Source organism: Cajanus cajan, chromosome 5 (assembly GCF_000230855.2).
Source record: "Cajanus cajan strain Asha chromosome 5, NIPB_CcT2T_4, whole genome shotgun sequence".
Classification (NCBI taxonomy): Eukaryota; Viridiplantae; Streptophyta; class Magnoliopsida; order Fabales; family Fabaceae; genus Cajanus; species Cajanus cajan.
Window position 1 is genome coordinate 68,741,461 of NC_138521.1, and position 22,370 is coordinate 68,763,830.

At 31.9% G+C, this 22,370-nt stretch overlaps 2 protein-coding genes across 2 annotated transcripts; both read right to left on the reverse strand.

The window, feature by feature from the left end:
• Nucleotides 1-598: 598 nt before the first annotated feature.
• LOC109807641 (pleiotropic drug resistance protein 3) lies at nucleotides 599-10,154 on the reverse strand. The gene is made up of 24 exons (XM_020370210.3): nucleotides 9,223-10,154; nucleotides 8,725-8,848; nucleotides 8,483-8,568; nucleotides 8,111-8,195; nucleotides 7,676-7,835; nucleotides 7,498-7,574; nucleotides 7,366-7,419; nucleotides 7,167-7,257; nucleotides 6,622-6,923; nucleotides 6,148-6,429; nucleotides 5,738-6,051; nucleotides 5,485-5,645; nucleotides 5,291-5,394; nucleotides 5,050-5,203; nucleotides 4,826-4,960; nucleotides 4,650-4,723; nucleotides 4,223-4,555; nucleotides 3,837-4,127; nucleotides 3,445-3,528; nucleotides 3,068-3,201; nucleotides 2,703-2,930; nucleotides 2,233-2,404; nucleotides 1,887-2,141; nucleotides 599-1,233 (listed from the first exon to the last, which is right to left on the reverse strand). The coding sequence occupies exons 1-24, from the start codon at nucleotides 9,546-9,548 to the stop codon at nucleotides 967-969; spliced, it is 4,293 nt and encodes a 1,430-aa protein (XP_020225799.2). The 5' UTR covers nucleotides 9,549-10,154; the 3' UTR covers nucleotides 599-966.
• A 9,377-nt stretch (nucleotides 10,155-19,531) lies between these two features.
• On the reverse strand, nucleotides 19,532-22,101 carry LOC109807362 (heat shock 70 kDa protein 4). The gene is made up of 2 exons (XM_020369880.3): nucleotides 21,440-22,101; nucleotides 19,532-21,342 (listed from the first exon to the last, which is right to left on the reverse strand). The coding sequence occupies exons 1-2, from the start codon at nucleotides 21,690-21,692 to the stop codon at nucleotides 19,736-19,738; spliced, it is 1,860 nt and encodes a 619-aa protein (XP_020225469.1). The 5' UTR covers nucleotides 21,693-22,101; the 3' UTR covers nucleotides 19,532-19,735.
• Between the last annotated feature and the right edge of the window lie 269 nt (nucleotides 22,102-22,370).

A 22,370-nucleotide genomic window follows, 5' to 3' on the forward strand; every position in this document is an offset into this window, starting at 1 on the left:
TTACACTTAATTGATGTTTTTAAAATTTGACAGATGTATCAGTTTAGACACTAGTTTAATGTGATGATTTAATCATGGTTAAATTGTGGATATTAATAAAATAATAATAATTATTATTGATTAAAAAATATTAAATATAATATTTTTATTTTATAATATTAAATGTTAAAATAAAATATTATTTATAAATTCTTAATATTTAATATATATATATATATAATTTTAAATTATACATAATATAATATAATACTTTATATTTTTTTATTTTTTCATTTCCTTAAATGATATGTAGGATTTTGATAATATCTCAACTTTGTCTTTATAAAATTATAACCATTTTTATGTAAATCTCTTATATATATATATATATATATATATATATATATATATATATATATATATATATATATAATTCATTTTAATTTCTATTATTTAGAATACACCAGATCTGTTATCCAATTTTGATTAGTCACTCAACATTGACCCTCTAACATCAATTGCTAAATGAAAAAACCAAAAAAAAAAAGTACAAGAATAGTAAAATAAATATAAGACTGTAAGAGAACTAAAACGATATTAATATTATAGGCACCAAAAATATTTTTTAAGCCCTCATTTTTATTATTGAAAAAGTGTTATTTTAACTTGTACAACTTGAATATTCTTTATCACTAAATAACTAGCTTGTTCTTGAAAAAAATAAAAGAACTACAAGTCTCATAAACCTATCTCACTTGTTGACATCTTTGTAAGTCCCTGGTCTCTCTCCCATTGTTCTTCATTTTCTTCCTCTTCCCGCCAGAGTCTACAGTACCAACAATAAAACTGTTTTTTTTTTTTTTTAATATTACATATAAACATTTTGTAGTAGAGGTCTTGCTAATCTATGTTGCCACATGTTTCTATATTTCTATACATGAAAAATCGAAGCCACCATATTGCAGAGGAGCCAAACTGTGTGTGTATCTATCTCTTTTGGTAATTCATTTTTCTAATGCAATAGGCAAACAGAGAAGCGTAAATAAGTGGGTAAGCAATGAGCACCACAGCCACAAGGCTTAATCTATCATGCCGAAACCCATAGTAATCTCTTAGAAAGGAACCAACTGGTTTTTTCTCCCCAAATATGAGTATCTCCTTCTCCATGTCTCCATATTGTGAAGTTAAGAGGCCATTCAAGGACCAAGCAGTGGGACAAATCCAGTAGCACCAAACCCACCATTTAGGAATTTTCTGCATATATAAAACATAGTTAGTATCTCAGGCTTTGAATTATCATGTCTTGCATGAACTGTGGACATTCACCACCCATCAAATAGATCAATTCAACAATGGAATGAATTACATTTTGGGGAAGGCTAAAATTTATTTGTAAAAGAAAGAATTTGATTAGGATTGGATTACTCAAAAGCTTGGTCTTTTGTCTTAAAAACGTAGATTTAGACCTATCTCAATCTTATAAAATTAATTTGAAAAGTAAGGGTTGTCTCAACACTTGCATAGTATGTATTTTGACCTCATCTTTAGGTGGTGAAACTTGAATTTTTTCGAATACATCTCACATCTAATACTATTGGGCTTGATATATTAATAAATGATGGGCAAGGCTTCTTAATGAATCTAGGATAGACCGTGACATTATATTAAGAATATGGATTTGAAGTTATAAGTTGAGAGTTGTTCTCACTTGTATATGTATTTTGACATAATTTCTAGTTGATACGGGACTTTGATTTTATTTTTTTTTCCAATAATTTGCATCAATCTGTGCTTTTCTCCACATGTCCACTTTGGATCCAAATTCACTCGAAATAAAAATCTTGGATGCAAATATTATGAAGGTACAAATTATTAGAAAGAAATTGTGGTAGATTCAAAAGACTTACCGGTCCTGGCATGAGGAATCCAGAAAAGAGATTGAATATGGTGTAGACTGCAGTTGACAATACCGAAGCTATATCGAGATTTACGCTCAATGACATTATCATCATTCCAAGATATACAAAGTACAAAAATGTACAGAAAGTGGTGTAGAAGTACCAAAACACTTTCTGAACTGACCATTCGAAACCTATCATTGGATATGTGATACCCACATATAAAATTGATTGCACTAAAATGTATGGTATTTCAATGGCCACCTACAATAAGAAAAGAATATCACTGATTTAAGAATTACTGATTTTGCAATCAAATAAATACCACTTGAATTTGCTTTAAGTAACTGCAAACCTGTGCAAATGAGTAAGCTGTAGACGAGTACATTCCAGCAAATTTTTCTCGATACAAGACAGCACGCTCGGTAGCCACATATGGTAGAATTGTTGAACAGTAATTTAGACCCAAGAATATTACAGCAATATACATTGATCCAAGTACGTTGAACAAATCCTGCTGATTGTTTCTTTAACCATAGAAAAAGTATATATCAGCACTTTCATCTATGCAACTTCAAGTTTAACGCTACACTAGAATCATGTAAACACTATTATTGTCTGCATCATAAAATTCAGTGTAATTAAGAATGTCTTATGTTGATTGTGCGTGGCATGTTTTTGATATAAAATATATGTTCTTATCTTCTCAAAATGTGATAATAAGGCATGCTATTCATGGAACTTAGTGGAGTAAGTATAATTTTCCAGATAAAAAGAATGAGTTTGTTTTGTGTGCAAATTATAAGTATATGAAAACAAACTTACATTTCATTCCCTTTCTGCCAAAATACTGCCCCAAATATTATTGCACAAACAACCATGAAAATGAAACGTGTTAAGTTGTACTCAGGACTTCTCCAATAGGACAAGTGTTGCTTCCATAGGCATGCCATGAACTGCCCCAAGTTATTTTGCGGGAAGCGAGTTGAAAAGTGCAAGTCTCTTGAACCTGGCGGTGGTTCACTTAACTCTCTCACCAATTCAAGGGTATCCCTACAAACACAAACAGTAATTCAAAAACTTGGGATCAGTGATCTTTAAAAATTTATGATCATTACCATTACGACCAGTTATGGCCCATTTATATATTTTTTCTTTGTGAAATGGACAACAGCTGATTGGATGCTCACCTATAAAGGTGTGACTCTTTATATATCTGTGCAAAATCTACTTGAAGTTCTGCTTCTACAGATGCAGAGGTAGCTTCCAACATCCAGGTTGCAGGATTATAATTGTCCTTGATCTTTGGCACCCCAGGTATATTCTGATGGACAGTAAAATTACTTAGATACAAATTTCAGCAACATAAGTGAAGGAGTGCGAGACAAAGGTACTGTGTACTTTTGTTATAATTGTCCTTGATCTTTGGCAGCCCTAAGGGCAGTTTTTGTTATCAGTCACTTGCATGTTTAAGACAATTGCAAGACAGGGACATTATAAAATAAGATGATCATTGATCTGTCTAGAACCTCAAATGCTATGTACTTTGCTGCTGGTTTGAGCATACCTGAAAATAATCAATCAGTCTACTTGAATGATGGCCTAGCATTCCACTATAAATAATCTGTCCTCCAGATTTCATTAGAATCAACTGCATGAAAAATAACTTATTTTTAGTATATATTATTTTCCTTGTCAACATGACAGAGAAGTTAAAAATATCATGCATTTCATTTCTATATTTTTAAAGAAGGAAATCAATTTCTTACTTTGTGGCACTTACTTCCAATTCTAGAAGCAAGAGATCAACATATTTAATAAATCACAGAAAGAGAAGCATACACTGATTTATTTGTAGAGTTTTAGATTTCAGTAAATATACTATCTTATTCTGTACCTAAAATAGAGACTATTATATATTTTAAACTGTTATTATCAACAGAAGGCACTTTGGACTACCTCATCAAAAGTCTCAAATATGTCAATGCTCGGTTGGTGTATAGTGCAAACTGTAGTCCTGCCAGTGGCAACAACATTCTTCACTGCCCGCATAACAACGGCAGCTGCTCGAGCATCCAAACCAGATGTAGGTTCATCCATAAATATTATTGATGGATTGGAAACAAGCTCCACTGCAATGGTTAGTCTTTTACGTTGTTCGGTAGATAAGCCACTTTGGCCAGGGATGCCAACTAAACAATCCTTTATATCATCAAGTTCAATTGTTTCAAGGACTTCTTCAACAAACTTCTGCTCAGTAGATATGTATAGAAATTAGCAAGTTATAAGATACAATTGTTATCTAGGGAAATAGAACCATGGTGCAAGTGATAAGCATGCCATACCCCTTTTGTGACCGAATCAATTTCTGTTGGCAACCGCAACCAAGCTGAGTATGTGACAGATTCTTCAACAGTTATATATGGAGAATGTATGTCACTCTGCTCACAGTAACCTGAAACTCTTGCAAATGTCTTTTGCACTTTGGGGTATCCTCCAATTCTTATATCTCCTTCAATGATACCTCCAGTTTTTCTTCCTGAAAGAACATCCATCAGAGTAGTCTTCCCTGCCCCACTCACCCCCATCAGTGCAGTGAGAATTCCTGGCCTAAAGGCTCCTGTGATATCACGGAGCAATTGTAGCCTTTTCTCATCAGAACCATGTTTTTTCATCTCCTGTTAAAAATGACAAAGTTAAAAATCTTAATTAACAATGACAACCTTGTCAATGACATCAAATCATGACATACAAGACGTGTGTGGTTATTACCGGAGGAATGTCAACAAAATATTGGACATCCTTGAATGCTATCGTCAGTGGCTCAAACGGCAGGACCATTTTCCCTGCATGACCAACCATGCAAAAGATACCGAAATTCCTTATCATTTTTGCTTGAAGGAAAAAAACTCATCTTTGAGATAATTTATCATAGAAGTTCTATTCACCTGTGTTTTGATTTTCCCTTGTTGTGTGGCCAATATCAACAGTAACTGACCTCAGTTCCACACTGTTGCTTTTTTCTTGTCCCCTTAGTTGAGTGAGCCTCTTCTTTGAGACTAAAGCTCGAGACATCTTAGGCTCTGAATACATTTCACATAAAGTCAGTGGATTGAACAAAATAAAATGACAGTTTGATTTTTTTCCTTGTATTAACTTAGATAGGACTTACGTTTTATGTATGTTAATGCCAAGACAAATCCAAAATCAAATAGGATTGTGAAACCAAGTAGAGCTCCAACTGATAGCCAGTAGAAGTTACTGTCAAAGTCTAAACCATGACTTCTGAGAACCTCATTTCCTACAGTGATATTTCCCTCTTTGATCTTCAAATAAAAAAGAAAGTAATTCAGATATATGCATATGACTGTGATCTATCATGAAGACGAACGAATAATTATCTTAGAAGATACCTTTTGCCAGCGAGGACCAAGAAATTCATTTAATGTTATTCCTATTTCCCCATATGACATGGGGGAAAGCCAAAATCCCCACCTCAACCACCATGGTAGTGATGCTGCAGTGAATAAACTCCATGAGACATGAGTAACTTTGTAATTAGTACAACATCTTATAGCTACTAGCTAGAGACTATAGAATTTCTTACGCCGAGGAAGAATAAAGCCACCAAACAAGAACATCAGTACTAAGACCAAGGAACCAACTGTTGTAGCTGCAACATCAGTTTTGAAAACTGAAGCAAGGCAACGGCACATGGAGGTTGATGACATATGCAAAGTGACAAGCAAAAGAAACTGGCGGAGGAACCTGATCCATAAAGAAAAGAGATAAGAAAAACTTGCAAAGTTAAAGAAAAGTAGGCTATTTTGTGCCTGCATGAAATTTAACATAGTACTTGCCTTGTTATTTCAGGGCTGTAGCCTATAACATAATATGTAACTGATGTCCAAACAATAGAATCAAGTACAGAAAACGGAATCTTTAGAATCGCAGCCGGAAGGCAGTAAGCCCAAGCTGGATAGAGATAGAATGCCTTCTGCTTATCAACTACAGGGAGTCTAGTAATAGTCATGATCAACTCTGCAACGCCATTAGTCATGAGGCGGACAAGTGTATAGTACAATGAACCCAATAAATAGTTTGATCCTATCAAATCCACAGCCAGCTGAGTACGTAAGAACACTGTCATTGTTATGATTGCTGTGATTGTAAGCTGCCAAATGAGAAAAGGAAACAAGTAAGATCAAAGTTACCGGTTGATGTATTCAGGTGGCATTTAGCTTAGCTGAACTTGATAGTTGATACTAACCTGTGCAGTTTTAAATACATAGATAAACGAGTTTCGTTTCATGAGAAGAATCTCCCTCTTCATACAAGCTTGAAACAGATCCCATTTTCCCAATGAGTACTTGCTAAACGATAAAGCATTTTTATGGGATTGAGATTTATCATCTGGCTGTGAGAGCTCGTCATTTAACATTCTTCCCCAATAACTTGATTTGAATATTTGAGAGAACTCATCCACTGAAATGTATCTGTAAGGAATATCTGTGCGGTACCAGTATTGCCTTTGATCCTTCTTAGAGATCACCTGTACAATACATAGTTGAAATTTAAGATTTGTGAGGCTATGTTATAAGGCCAAAGTGGATTAAACAAGAAGGAAAATTATGAGCTTTGGCTCAATGGTAGCTAAGTACACAACAAAGGTAAGGGCCATCTAGCAATGCTTGATTCCCTATGAGACAAAAAAAGAAAAAGGAGGGGTCATTTGTTATCTCACCTCTTGAAGAAAGTCTGCCACTCCTTTTCTTTCTGGGCACCAGAAACCACAATCCTTAAAAAATTGGAGTGCTTGACTGCGGGGGCCATGGTATACTATCTTCCCCTCTGCCATCAATATAAGATCATCAAATAACTCGAAGGTTTCAGGTGCCGGTTGAAGCAGTGAAAGCACTGCGGTTGCATCTGTGATGTGCACCAATTGCTGGAGACATGTAACTATTTGAAAGGTCGTGGAGCTGTCCAAGCCGGTTGATATTTCATCCATAAAAAGAGCTTTTATTGGACCCACAATCATCTCTCCTGTCATATGATTTGGAGAAATATTATATAATATATGAATAAATTGTTTATTTGCACCCTAAGCAGATGTTTCACTAGCCTTCAATTTATCAATGATCACTCGTCTAGTAAAGAGGCGAGGCTTTCATATATTTTCAGACAGGAGAAATTCTTTTAGTTAGTAGTACAAAGAGAATATTGAGTTCTGAATTTTTTCAATTACAACAAAATGACATAGAAAACATTATTCATCATTGCACATACCTGTAGTTAGCCTTTTCTTCTGTCCACCAGAAATACCTCTATCTAGTGCATCACCTACCAGTATGTCAGCACAGATATCCAGTCCAAGAATCTAGGATATCAAAAGTTTGTATTCACATGTCAAAAAAGATAGAAAAATCTTAAATGAGCCACTCAATAACTATGTACTATAACTCAGCCCTGCTTGAAGAAGATTTACCTTTAAAACGTATTCTGTTTGAAGATTTTCACTTTGTCCTTCAACTGAAATTGCCTGCAAAAGTCTTGTTATTTTCTTTGTCCACTGGTTGCTTCGTAATTATGACATATGAGTTGTCCATACTACAATTACCTTCATATAGGTATCAATATCTGGGTCAGGGATGATTCCTTCTTCTTTTTCTCTCCTGGTGATTTCAGCCACTAGATCTGCAATACAAATGATATATATATATGAATGCTTACACATGGTATGGTATTAGTTACAATTTTGTGGAGTAATATAGGATTGAGCAAGTAAGAAACATTACCAGCTCTGCCTCCAACACCTTGACAGCGTGCTGAAAAGTCAATTGTTTCTCTCACTGTCATTTCTGGAACATGCAGGTCATACTGGCTTATGTAAGCTGATGTTTTTTGAGGAACAAATTCATTTAGCTTGTAACCATTGTAAGAGATTTCTCCAGAAACCTGAAGATAAGTAAAAGCAGTAGAATATCAGAGGGATTGCAGTATAGGGAAATTCAACTGGCTCAACTCCATATATTATTAGTTTTGAAAGATTTTGGAATTTCATCAAGTATGAAGAAGCATCAATTGCAGTGCAAGGCATATTCCTGAATAGTTTAAGTTGTGCTTAAACATGTTTTTAATATGATTATGAGAACTCAGATACAAAATGTTGCTTGAACTAAATGAATTTCTCCAGTGATTTCACTATGTTGTTTTGTGTTTAAAATACAGACCTTGAGAGATTGCTCTAGTTTTCCAGCCAGTGCCATTAACAAGGTCGTTTTCCCACAGCCTGGTGGACCAAGAAGAAGAGTAAGCCTGCATTCAGAACCATCTTTGATAAGTTAACAATTTGGCCCCTTTTATTGTAAGCTTTATCATTTTTTTTTATTTTATTTCAATCACAATACAATATCCATACTTGATAGCCACTCGGGAATTTTAATGCTAAAAGACTTTACAAGCACATGCTTGAACGCATGAATACTTATTTTGTCAGTAACTCCAAAAAAAAACAAGAATTCTAGCAACACTTTATTATTGTCTGAACTTTGGGTGGGACTCATACTCATTAAATAACATACACACAAAATAAATTCACTTACCTTGATGGCTTTATGATACCACTGACATCATTCAGAATGCTTATTTCTGCTCCTTGAGAATTACAAGATATAGTCTTCATGAATCCCTGTTTAAGTGATAAATTTAGCACATTTTAGGATGAACAGATGCAAATATTTCCTTGCTTTTTCGCATTTTAGCTTGTGTCTCTTAATATTGGTTTATACATTTTCGGTTTCGTAGGACAGTTACTTACTTAGGTTCAAGGAGGAAGCATACTTACAGAAAGAGAGCTAGAAAAAGAGTTCCATAGAGTTGGGAGTGGCTTCCCTTGAACAACCTCACATTCTGCTGCAACATGCAGGTTCTTGTACTTGACCTCCACAGTGGGTAACTTCACATTAACTCTGAAAAACAACCAATTTGTCAATTTTTGAAATAAAATGCCTATATCAGCTTGTACCCCATCCCCCATCCCTTCATTTAACTGAGTGATGCAAAGTGACTCTAGTAATTAGAAGTTTTTCTCTACACAATCAAATTGGGAAACTGAATTAAAAAAAAAAAAAATGGGGGAAAACAAAAAGGAAGTTTCTAACATCAAATAGAATTGGATACCATACCAAAAACATGTCATCAAGAAGACAAATATGAAGAATTGTCACTAGTCAGCACACCACTCTACCAATTGCTCTAACAAAATGTTAACCCTACTTTGTCTGTATCAACACAAAGAACATGTTTTGCAGCTTGATCAGTCAAGGCTAGAGTAAATACATACCTTTCCATCCTTTCTCTTAGTTTCTGCAGCAATTGGAGGTTATCATTCTCAATGTGCTTGATGAGCCTGTCAATGAACAAACGCTTTTCCACTGCTCCAAGCTTGGTAACATCAACCACCCTTTTGCCATCTGCTTCTCTGCTGCTGCTTCCACTCTCCTCCTGACTGACATCAACAAAAGAAGTCTTAATCCTTTTGAAAGTGGGTAGTTTCTCTATAGCAGCCCACTTGGACTGAAGCTCCTTATCTTCCTCCACAAACGAATCTGCATCTCTATCAAAGGTCAACACATGACCTTGGTTTCTTCCTCTTGGAGTTAACTCCATTGCAACTGAACTGGGGTTTGCACTTTTGCTTGAAGCTCTTAAACCTCAAGCTCCTCACACTCACAATCACAGATATGATGTCAGAAGTTGCCAATGATCGTTACAGATTGTGGGGGGATGCATGTATGGGGGAAAGAAAAGTCTTCACGAACAGGGAAATCACTTGTAAGAAGCTCCTAATTATAGCAGCCACCTCTTGAGTGGAAACAATCCAATTTGGTCATATGATTGTCAAAGGTTCATTCACTTGCCATCAATGACATGTTTTGTTACATCCACAAGACCAAACAAGGGTTGTTGGTGCTTGTTTAATTTGTTGTTGCTTCTCTCATTCCTAGAGTTATTATTATTTTATGATCTGTTCATTCATCATTGACCAGCACAGAAAGTCCTTGTGCAGATTGTTTTTTCCCATAAAACCATTTTTTTAGTTCATGTCATGACAACATGTTATCTTTGAATTAAAGGCTGTAATTGGAAAAGTGATTACTGCTGGGAGTTGTTAGTGTTGCTATCTTTTACTTTCTCTCTTAACTAAAATTTTAGTGGTGATAACCCACATTTGTCTCTCCCAAAAGCACTTTTTTCTTGTGATTTTTATTTAAAAAATATTAAAAGTTAACTTCAATGTTTAATCAACGTTCGTTAAGCTTAGGTCCACCAAAGGATATTTTACGAAATTACGATGCCTAGCTATAAGTACTTTTTGGTATGAAGACGCCAAAGATGCAGCATCAATCAAAGCACACTTGGCAATTTTTTACTAAGGTGGAGCCATGGATTTTCCATAGAGCAGACTAGGAAAGAGGAAGGAAAATCATCATCATTTAATTTCCAATTATTAATTAACGTAATGCTATGTGCCCGAGGAAAATGTGATGTTATTTATTTGTTTCTTAAAACAGATAGAAGTTTTTGTTCAACAAAAGATCAAATTTGAATTAAAATTATCCTCTTGAGTGATGCCAAAAAATCTTGAGCGAATTCATGTAAATTCCAGCGTGAATTTGTTGAATAGCTAATTGTTATTATTATTATTATAATAATGCATGTGGACATTCAAAGTTCTATGGCGGCTGGTTGAATAAAAATATACTTAAAATAGCCATCGACTTTATTGTTTTCAAATTGGTGACTCATCTAGATATCATATTCAAGATTTTTGCTGAACTTATAGTACCTGTAATGTGAAAAGCACATGATGTATTCTATCTTCAAATGCTGCTTCGTTGGTATTAGTATTATTACCTGCACAAAATTCTAAAATCATACAACAATTATAAATCACTTCGGAGGAGGATTCCATTGTTCAATAATTCAATTAAATTTTAATTTAAATACAACAACTATGTAAAGTTTATTTTACATTATTATTCAATCGGAAATATTATGTATAATTATATTATTTTCTCACTTACGTTTTTCTAAATCTCATGTATGATTATGATCATTATGAATGTGTGAGGGAATAATACGATTACAATATACACATATTAAAGTGTTTGATGAAGTTTATATCATCTAAAAAATATTAACTATTTAATACATCAATGCGAATTTTTAAATCCTTAAAGAGGAATATGTATAGTTACGACGTGTGCCTGTCTAAATTACTCGAGTGGTGACTAATTAATTTTACATTTTTTTTGTATAAAGACTAATTTTATATTGCTAGTACATTATAATAGAATTTTTAGTTTAATTATTTCCCCCCTTGATTTAAATAATTTATTTCTCCTCTTTCATTCCGTGTCATAGGGGATTATCATATGGCATGGCTGCATGGGCCACCACCATAACTAACTTTGACTTTTCCAACCCTTTGTAGGGAAATATCCTTTTCTTAATCATTTCTTAATAATTTAATATCAAAGTATATATTAAATATCGATTTTATAAATATTATTTCAAATTATTCACAAATTAACTCCAAACGTGTGGTTCAGCGATAAGGGTTGACGCTTAAACAAGGTCAATGGTTCGAATCTTGCCTTATGTATGCAGCCGCGTTAAATCTATCTTGGGGCCAGCTATCCCACCCCTTTGAGGTGCCTCCAACGTAGCGAGCAGATTCGTCACTGCTATCGGCCCTAAACACTCTAGGAACGAACAAAAGAAAATTAATTTCTAAAGTTAAAAAATTACAATATATATATAATTTTTTAGGGAAAAAAAAGGAATACTCTTCTAAAATTAAAATTCGTGATAAACACTTTGAAAATTATAATTGGCCCCACTCCCTATGAGGGATGGTTGTCTTTTTCTTTCAGCCTAGAGCAGTGGGTACCTGGCCTTGCTGTCTTGTTTCAAATTTTATTATTTTATAATCACAACTTGTTACACAGTTAATGAAATTTACTACAACATAACATTACCACGCATAACATGTCCCTGAAAAAAATAATAATAATTAGAAGAGGAAATAAGTGAGATTGTCTGACTTGGATCTTTCACAGCTTAGTTAAGTTGGGTTTTTAAGAAATAAACTAGGTTAATATTAAATAATATTACCTTTAAGTCTTGTTAATAAAAAAACATTATTAAAAAAATCTACTAAAGTTAACGAGACATATTCTTCAACATAGATTATCAATGAAGTTGGTGATAATTCATATTAAGAATATAATTATAAAAAAAATTAAATGAATATTTTTGTTAAAAAAATTGATTAGAAGGTCTGATTTTAAGTTACTCCAGAAGCATTTTATACTTTATTTACTTTTTAATTATTAGGATGTTCATTACATAAAGAATCTAATTGCCGACAAAAAATATATATTTAATTAAAAAAAATACATAAAGAATCAAGTCTATAAATTTATTAAATGATATATATATATATATATATATATATATATATATATATATTATAGTTTAAAAAATTTATTAGGGACTTTAAAACAAGATTTAATGAAGATCATGTTGGATTTTAAATATAAATCGATAAATATACTTCTAATAGGGACAAATTTGACCTAAAACAAGTTCGTAATAAGTAATTGGCAAAATTTAAACATTAAAATTTTTTCAAACAAATCATATTTATTTAAATAAAATATTGTTTGGCCTAACTTATTTCTTTACCTCAATATAATTGAAACTTTATACTCTTATTTTATTTGTATGCATATATTTGTTTAATTAGCATTATGGTTGATTCTCAAATTTTAAAATTTTGAATTTAAGTCTTTAATTTAATAAAATAAATATCCATTTTAGAGGATTAGTCTTAAAAAAATAATTACTTTACTTAAGACATTATGTTAGTTTAATTTCTTGAATTATTTTTAATCACTTAAGTCTTTTCATTTAAACATTAAGTAAATTTAATTATACCATCAACTTTCTTTTATATAAATTCAAAAATTGTTATTTCCTACTCAAAGTCTTCCCAAAATGAATTTATTAAACTGTTTTAATTTCTCTCTATCTTAAAATTCACTGATCAAAATATCAAATTTTACCTAAAATAAAAATATTAATTTCTCCTCTTTAAATTCTAATATCACTTTTTATAAAATCCCTCAAATTTTATTAAATTTCTAACCTTTGAACTTTTAAAATTATTTCATATCACAAATCCATCGTAAAATCACTTAATATTCAGATATAAAATAATAATCAAGAATTTTAGGTAGAAGAAAAACGAATCCTAGATTAAATTTCCTTACTTTTTAAAACAATAATAGTTAATTGAATAAAATAAGCTGAAAGAAAAATAATATATAATCTAAACGAAGAGAATGAAAGAAAAAACATAACAATATTATGAGGTTACCTAGTGTCTTCATTACTATTCCTAAACCAAAGTTGTTAAGACTTAAGAGTATGGTGGGGCTTCAGATAAATTGTATTAAAGTCCTAGGTTTTATTCTTACCCCATTATTATACACCAAAAACATACAATACTAATCCAATCTCTAGCACCTCCAAGTAAACACATAAAAGTGAGAATTGAAGGCACAAAATTGGAATATGCATTCTTCCAAACAAAAGCAACCGACAGAAGAAATATACCACAAAACCATCAATTAGTTGTAACATATCACCCAGGTTACGTAACCTTTTATAATTTTTAAACTAAGTCTTCTATTTTATTTTATTATTTTCCATGCTTTGTGGTATTTTTAAGATTGCTTAAACCGAAATAGGTGGTAAAATAGGTTTGACATGTTGGGTCAATTCTTTTAAATATTTTTTAAGATAATATAAATTGGATCGGGAGTATTTAACCAAGTAATTTATTTGGCTAAAAAAAATAAGCTTTTAACAGGGTGAAGCAAGCCAGTTTACTGGGACAGCCATTTTTAATTAGATAAAAATAATAATTAATTAGTGTAGGATTTTATATTTCCGTTTCATTTTGATACAGAAGTATTGTTGAATTTAAGACCTATTATTGAAGAAAACCCAATTAGTAGAGTTAGATGGAAAATTCAAAATTATTAAGTAGACACAGGTATAAGAAATGTTGGCAAGTTTAACTTTGCAATTATTTTTTTATATTTTACAATTTTATAATTAAAAAAAGTTTTACATAAAAAAAACTTTGTTATTATTATTTTAGCGAAGAAATAAACACAGTACACTTTTTAGTCCATATATTTGGAATGTGTTAATACAGCTGGCCCATTTTTAATGGGCTGGACTAGGCCCTTTTACTATATACCCTTGGTTAATGATATATACACGGCTGGTGATAAACACACCTCCACTCTCATATAAACACACCCCCTTTTTAAAAAAAAATATATAAAATGTCTAAATTACCCTTTAAAAAAAATAAAATTCTTAAATTTACACCTCCCTTCCCCCACCCTCCTTCCCCGCACCCCACATTTCACACCCCTCTTCTTCCCAAAGCCTCTTTCCGCTCAATGTTATTAAGCAATATACTTTTACAGTCATTCTGAATAGAAAAAAAGGACTAGTCCCACCATAATCAGCATAAGAAAGGTTCTTTTACAGTCATAGCATTTCGAAAAGTACTTTTACAGTCATTAGCAATCCGGAAAGTACTTTTCGGAATAGAAATTATTGTTCATATAATTTCGGAAAGAACTTTCCGTAATAGTAACTTCAATATTATGGAAAATACTTTCCAGAATTATATAACAAAATATTTCCGGAAAATACTTTCCGGAATAAGAATTTAATATTATGGAAAGTATTTTCCGGAACATTTTTATATAATTCCGGAAAGAACTTTTCGTAACAGTAAGAAGAAGAAGAATAGGAGTGCCAGAAAGAGAAAGAAGAGGGGTGCGCAATGTCGGCAAGTGATTTTGTATGAGAAAGACTCTTACTTGTTATATGAAAAGAAAGATTAGTACAAAAATAACTTTTAAAATCGGGGTTTTAAAATCAGTCATAAGGTAGCCATTTTAAAAGTGACGCGGTGGCCTGTACTGCAACAGAACGGTCCCAGAACGGCCCTTGCTGCAAGCAGAACGGCCCTTGCTGCAAGCAGAACGGCCTGTACTGCTTGCAGAACGGGCCGTACTGATTGAAGAACGCGGCGTACTGCTTGCAGAACGGGGCGTACTGAAAACAGTACGGCCCGTTTTACTGAAGAACGGGCAGCACTGAAAACAGAACGGGCCGTATTGCAAGCAGTACGGGCCGTTCTGCTTGCAGTACGGCCCGTGCTGCTTGCGGGGAAGGGGGTGCGAGGAAGGAGGGGTGTAAATTTAGGAATTTTTTTTTTAAGGGTAATTTAGACATTTTATATATATTTTTTTTAAAAGGGGGTGTGCTTATAGGAGAGTGGAGGTGTGTTTATCATAAGCCTATATACACTTCCATTTTTTTATACATACACCCCTTTTTTTTTAAAAAAAATATTAAATTCTTAAATTATCCTTAATATTATTTGAAATAAAAAAAAATTATTTTGGAAAGTGTTTTTCAAAGGTTGATGATATATACACCTCCTTTTTCCTATAAGTACACCTCCTTTTCAAAAAAAATAATTAAAATTTTAAAATATTTTTAATTTTTTGTTCTTTTTTTATTATTTTACATTCACAACATTTAATTTAGTACTTTTTTTTACAGATCTTTCTTTTTTCTTCTTTTTTTCTTTTTTCAATTTTTACATGCACCCCGTTATCTTTCCTTCACCCCACCTATTTTTGTAGCATGTAAAAATTGAAATAGAAAAAAAAAAAGAAAAAAGTAGAAAATTGAAAGTTAAAGGTATAAAATTAAAAAATATATATATAATATTTTATAATTTTTTTAAAAAAATAAAGTAGGTATACTTATAAAAAAAAACAGGAGGTGTATATATCATGAGCCTTCCGAAAAGAACTTTCTGTCAGAATAATTACGGAAAAGTACTCTCCAGAATACTAAAATTACTATTTCGGAAATAACTTTCCGTCAAAATAATTATGGAAAATACTTTCCGTAACACTAGAATTACTATTGCGAAAAATTCTTTACGGAATATTAACAGTGTGTGTATTTGTTACCATAATTCCAGAAAGAACTTTCCGCAATAGTAATTTTAGTATTACAGAAAGTACTTTTCAGAATTATTCCGACAGAAAGTTATTTCCGGAATAGTAATTTTAGTATTCCGGAAAGAACTTTCCATAATTATGTACAAATACACCTCCCAAAAAAAATTTATAGGATAATTTTTTTTTATTTCAAATAATATTAAGGATAATTTAGAAATTTAATATTTTTTTAAAAAAAGAGGGTATATGTATAAAAAAATGGAGGTGTATATATCATCAGCCTATACCCTTTCCATTTGCACATTAACAATCATAATTGGGCTATTAATGATAGGTAAAGAAATTAAAAATAATTATTGGACTGATCAGACCTATTTACAACTAGGGCCAAGAATGTTTTCGGGCTCAATATTTTCTAGCCGAGTCACATATTCTTGACTCATGATATATACACCTCCTTTTTTTATAAGTACACTTTCTTTATTTTTTTATTAAAAAATTATAAAATATTATAGTTTTTTTTTAATTTTAATTTTACACTTCCAATTTTCAATTTGCTACTTTCTTCTTTTTTTTCACACACTTTTTTTTTCTCTTTTAATTTTCATATGCTACCAAAATAGGTGTGGTGAAAGAAAGGTAAGGGAGTGCATGTAAAAATTGAAAAAAGAAGAGAAGATGTGTGAAAAAAATTACTAAATTAAATATTTTATATGTAAAATTAAAAATTAAAAACAAAAAAAAAATTAAGAATATTTTAAATATTTAATTATTTTTTCTAAAAAGGAGGTGTACTTATAGAAAAAAGGAGATATATATATCATGAACCCATATTTTTTCAGGTTATCTCTAGCTCGTATAAGACTCAAGCCCATTCATTCTTGTTCTAAATATACCAAATTGTCAATCTAATATAAAATAACTTTTGACTTCACTTTCAGCATAAATTTTATAATAATTTTATTCCATTACGTGAATGCTTAAATAAATTTCTTTATAAGTACATTTAAATAAATAAAAATATAAGAATTTTTTTTTTCAAAAAATGAAAGTAGCTTATATATAAGTTAATTAAGAAAAAAAACTTATATGAAATTAATGAAAACGTATTGATAGTGTAAAATAATTTTATATTGTCATTCAATCACAATCTAACCTTATGTTAGCTTTTGCAAAAAAAAAATAATAATTTATGTATAAAATTATTTTAACATACGGAGAAATTAATTTTATTGTTTATTATTTGTTTTCTTTTTCCTTCTTATAGGAGTGTTTACAGATAAGTATAAACAAAAATATAAACCATGTATTTATAAAGTTATGTTGGTGTAGGAATTACTCATGTGTTAACTAACATTAAACAAAGAAAGAGAGTTTTTCAAACCAAAAGAGAAAGAAAGAAAATTGGGCACCTGGTAGTAGTGGTAGTGGAGTGAGGATCACTGAGCAGCTGAGGCAGTAAACTTAAAATGAATAAGAATGGTATGGCTGGTGATGATGATGATGATGGAGATCTTTGAATGTCTTTGCACTACTCAGAGACTTATATATATATACTCAAACTTGTTCTCTATGTGACGTGTTCCCAATTTCACATTCTGAATGTATCTTTTCTCTTTTTCTTTCTTCATCTCATAGGATTGGTAGGTCTCACTTTTCATGTGCTTTACAAATTTCACTCACAAAAGTAACAATGATCATAAGGTCTTGTCAAGGAGTGTCTTTAGTGGAGTATTTCATATTGTTAATTAGTTTATCAAATGAATATTCAATCCTTTTAATATTTTTATGTAATAAATTCACTTTAATATAAACTTTTTATTTTCATTTCCAGAAGAATTCATCAAAGTTTTTAACCCAATAATAAAAGTAAAAAACGAAAGGTAGTTCAATAAAATCAACTAGGTATCTTTCATTTGTTTTTTTTTTTTCATTAAAAATTATTAATATTCTTTATGCGTTGAAATTCAATTTATAAATATTTATATTTTCTTGTGTTTTGATGGAGATTGAGCAAAGCATAGGGGAAAGTTAGTGGGAAAAGCAAGTTTCTTTAATAAAAGTTAATAGATATTTTTCATTCACTTTTGTTTTGTTTTGGGGACAGTTTCACTCGATTTGAAACAAATAAGCCATCGGCGTCACATGTCTTGAAAGGTTGCAGTAATTTATGCCAATTTTTTACCATCCACAGTAATGACATAATTCATATTAAATCTCTTTACTCTCAAGTTAATTAAGATTTGTATTCAAATTTAATTTCTCTTATTTTATATTTTTTTATGTAGATAATTTGAAATTTCACCGAAAAATTTAAAAGAAATTAATACATAGTTAATTTTGATTTTGTATTGAGTCATATCTTACCTTCAACTAAATTTTTATATACAATTTTTTTAAAATTATCAAAATATGAGTTTTAACAGACAAAGAAAATTCTTATAATTTATGTAAAATCATAAATTTCAAATCTCATTATTATCATTTTACTTAAAAAAAAAAAATTATCATTCACTGTTTCTTATTTTTGCAGAAAATTACAAATAAGTTTTCAAATTTGACTTAGTTTATACATTTGAAATTCACCACAACATCACCAAACAGTACATAGGAAAACAATAAAAAAATATTGAAATAAATTTCATTATTTTTTTTCCTATAAATTCAAGACTCTTTTAATTTTTTTTATTTAATTAATTACTCGGTCCTGTATTTGTATCATTATTTTAATTCCTATACAAACAATATTTTATATTTTACTCCTTGCTCTTAGTTTTCTAATAGTAATAAAGATAAAAAAAAATTAAAATGGAAAATTTTTTATATATACATAAGAACTGAAATGAAATGTTGACGAAGGTATAAAGATCAATAATTAATTAAATCATTTTTTATCTATCATTAATGAAGATTCAAAGTGATACTAATTATTAATGTATTGATGATGTAAGTTATTTGATTTGTGCATTTAGTTAACATTATTTATAATATGTGTGTGTAAAACCAAATAATATTTTGAGATTAAAAGAAAGCATGATCTGTCAACTCAATTATGATATGATGGTTCAATTCTTTTACACCCATTAGCCTTTAAAAAGTGTATTTCTTCCTCTCTTTTTTTTCTTTTTTGAGTCACACATACATCCAAGACATGTTACAGTATGAATGGAATTTGTGTGTAACAAAAGATAGAAAGTAACCTGTAAATATGAATCGATGACATGTTCCTCATCACGTCAGCAATTATTGGAGTGGGATAATAATGGATGTAACATCTTCCTCATTTCTGTATGATATTTGCTTGTAACAAAAATACTTTATCTATTTACATTTTTACTGCTTCAAACAAAAATGTATTAGCAAATTATATGTTACAATACTCCAGAACGTCCTTCAACAAAACAAAAGTGTGCAACAGAGTTAAACCAATTTTTCTTTAGTGTTTCTCTGGTCCAGAAAGCCCAACACTAGAATCAACAAAATAAAAATGAGATGAACTCAAGCGCGCAACACACATACTATGCAAAACTAATAATCTATATTCAAGTGTTGGGGGCCAAGTAAGCCACAACAACATTCAAATTACATTTCCAGTACAAAGTTATCATCAAACTTGAACTATTTTAAGATAACATTGATCATAAAAGTTTGCCTTTATCACATACAAAAAATGGCAAGTTATATATATAATGCCACAAAAAAGTTGCACACAGAAGACAACTAACCAATCTTGCCCATGGCCTCGAGTGTTTCAAAGAGGCTCTTAAGTTCTTTCAGACAACCCTCATACATAACAATATCATCTTGCTGGTTATCACCATCAAGCAAATCTGTGGCCCTACTAATTGCAGAATTGATATCCTTCTCCTTCAAAGCATTCCTTATCTTGTAAACATATTTATCCAAGGAATTTATTAACTTGGCCTTCTTAAGGAACTTCTTATCTTCATCCTGATATTTCTTTGCCTCTTCAATCATTCTTCTAATTTCTTTTGCTGACAATCTTCCTTGATCATTAGTTATAGTAATCTCGTTCTTGTTGCCAGTGGTTTTTTCCTCAGCAGAAACGGTTAAGATACCATTTTCATCTATGTCAAAACACACATAAAGAGGATGGCCCCGAGGAGCTGGAGGAAAGCCATAAAGCTTAAAGAAACCCAACAAATTGTTATCGCTGGCTCTTTTTCTCTCACCCTCATAAACACTAATACCGACATGGGACACATTATCTTCAGGTGTTATGTATGGTCGTGTCTTCTTTACAGGAATGGTAGTGTTCTTAGGAATCACCACACTCATGATATCTCCTAGTGTAGAAATACCAAGTGACAGTGGTGTAACATCCAATAACACCAAGTTTGGAATATTCTTAATGCCTTCACTCAACAAAGCAGCTTGCACAGCTGCACCATAAGCTACAGCCTCATCAGGGTTTATGCTCTTGCACAGACCCTTTCCCTCGAAGAAATCCTGCAGTAGCTCCTGCACTTTGGGAATCCTGGAAGAACCACCAACCAGTACTACATCATCTATATCACCCTTGTCCATATCAGCATAAGTAAGACACTTGTCTACTGTCTCCAAACACTCTTTAAAGAGATCCATATTGATTTCCTCAAACTTTGCACGACTAATTGAAGAGCAGAAATCAGTACCTTGAAATAAAGCATCTACCTCAATGTTGGCAGTAACATCATAAGAGAGTATCTTCTTTGCCCTTTGGCATGCACTTCTCAACCTTCTTAAGGCTCTCGGGTTCCCACTAATGTCCACTTTGTTCTTCCTTTTGAACTCCTCCACAAAGTAATTCACCATTCTGTTGTCAAAGTCCTCTCCTCCAAGGTGAGTGTTTCCCGCAGTGGCTTTAACATGGAAGACCTTGTCCTTAATTTTGAGGATAGACACATCAAAAGTACCACCACCAAGGTCAAAGATGAAAATGCTTCGTTCTCCAACACAGTTAGTTCTCTTGTCAAGGCCATGTGCAATAGCTGCAGCTGTAGGTTCATTTATAATCCGCATAACATTGAGACCAGCAATGGCAGCAGCATCTACGGTAGCTTTTCGCTGAGAATCATTGAAATAAGCAGGAACAGTAACCACAGCATTCTTCACAGGTGCTTCCAAATAAGCCTCTGCAATCTCCCTCATCTTCACAAGGATCATAGATGACACTTCCTCAGCACAAAGAAACTTCTCCTGATCCTTGTACTTAACCACCATCATGGGTTTGTCATTAACACCGTCAACGACCTTGAATGGCCATAGCATTTTATCTTTCTGAATAATGGGGTCACTGTATTTTCTACCGATTAACCTCTTAGCATCTGCAAAAAGTTATAAAAATTAAAAATAAAAAAATAAAAAGCCATGCATGAGAAATCATAAAAGAAAGACATAGATAGTGAAGAGTGGATAATGTACCAAAGATGGTGTTTTCTGGGTTGATGGCAGCTTGATATTTAGCAGCATCACCGATCAATCTCTGTTTGTCTGTGAATGCAACAACAGAAGGTGTGGTTTTGTTGCCTTGTTGGTTGTGGATTATTTCTACTCTATTGAGTTGCTCCTGCCACACTGCAACGCACGAGTAGGTTGTACCAAGGTCGACTCCTATGGCAAATCCCTCATCTTCTTTCCTTATTCTCTTCATTTCAAGAGAATTGAATTCAGCCATTGAAAGACGAGAAGCTTTGTTGTTGTTGCTTGGAACAAGAAGTTTAGTCGAATATGGACATGGGATTAAATAGTATATTATAAAACTCTACTTTAAATATATACTTATTATGCACAGTCCGTGTAAGGAAAAATTCTAATACTTTTTCGGTTTTTCTTCATCATACTTTTATTTTATTTTACTTTTGTCTCTGTTTGATTCTTCTTATCAAATCGTTTATCTGCACGTAGCCTCTGCAGGCTGCTGCACTGCATTACAGAAATACTACTGAGTACTGATTACTGATTCCAATATCTTCTCACTGCAGGAGAACTGCAAAAATCGCATCCATTGAATTTATTAATATATTAATTTTTAACGGTTTGATTTATAACTGCACATACTGCACTCTCTTTACTTTCCAACTTTTTTGGGTACATGTCTAATCATGTTTATTACCCTTCTCTTCCTTATAACGTAATGGGATGGGTTCACTCAAAAGATTACAATCATTTTTTTACCATCACCAAGCTAAACCAAATGGGGTAACCAATTGATCGAGTTAGACAAGAACTAGAATCGTCGTCCACAGTTTTCTAGCTTTATTGTTTGTTTTTGGAATGTTTAACAAATAGAACGGAAATTTTTATCTGACGCTAAAACACAGGAAATCAAAATACAGACAGACAGAGAAATTTT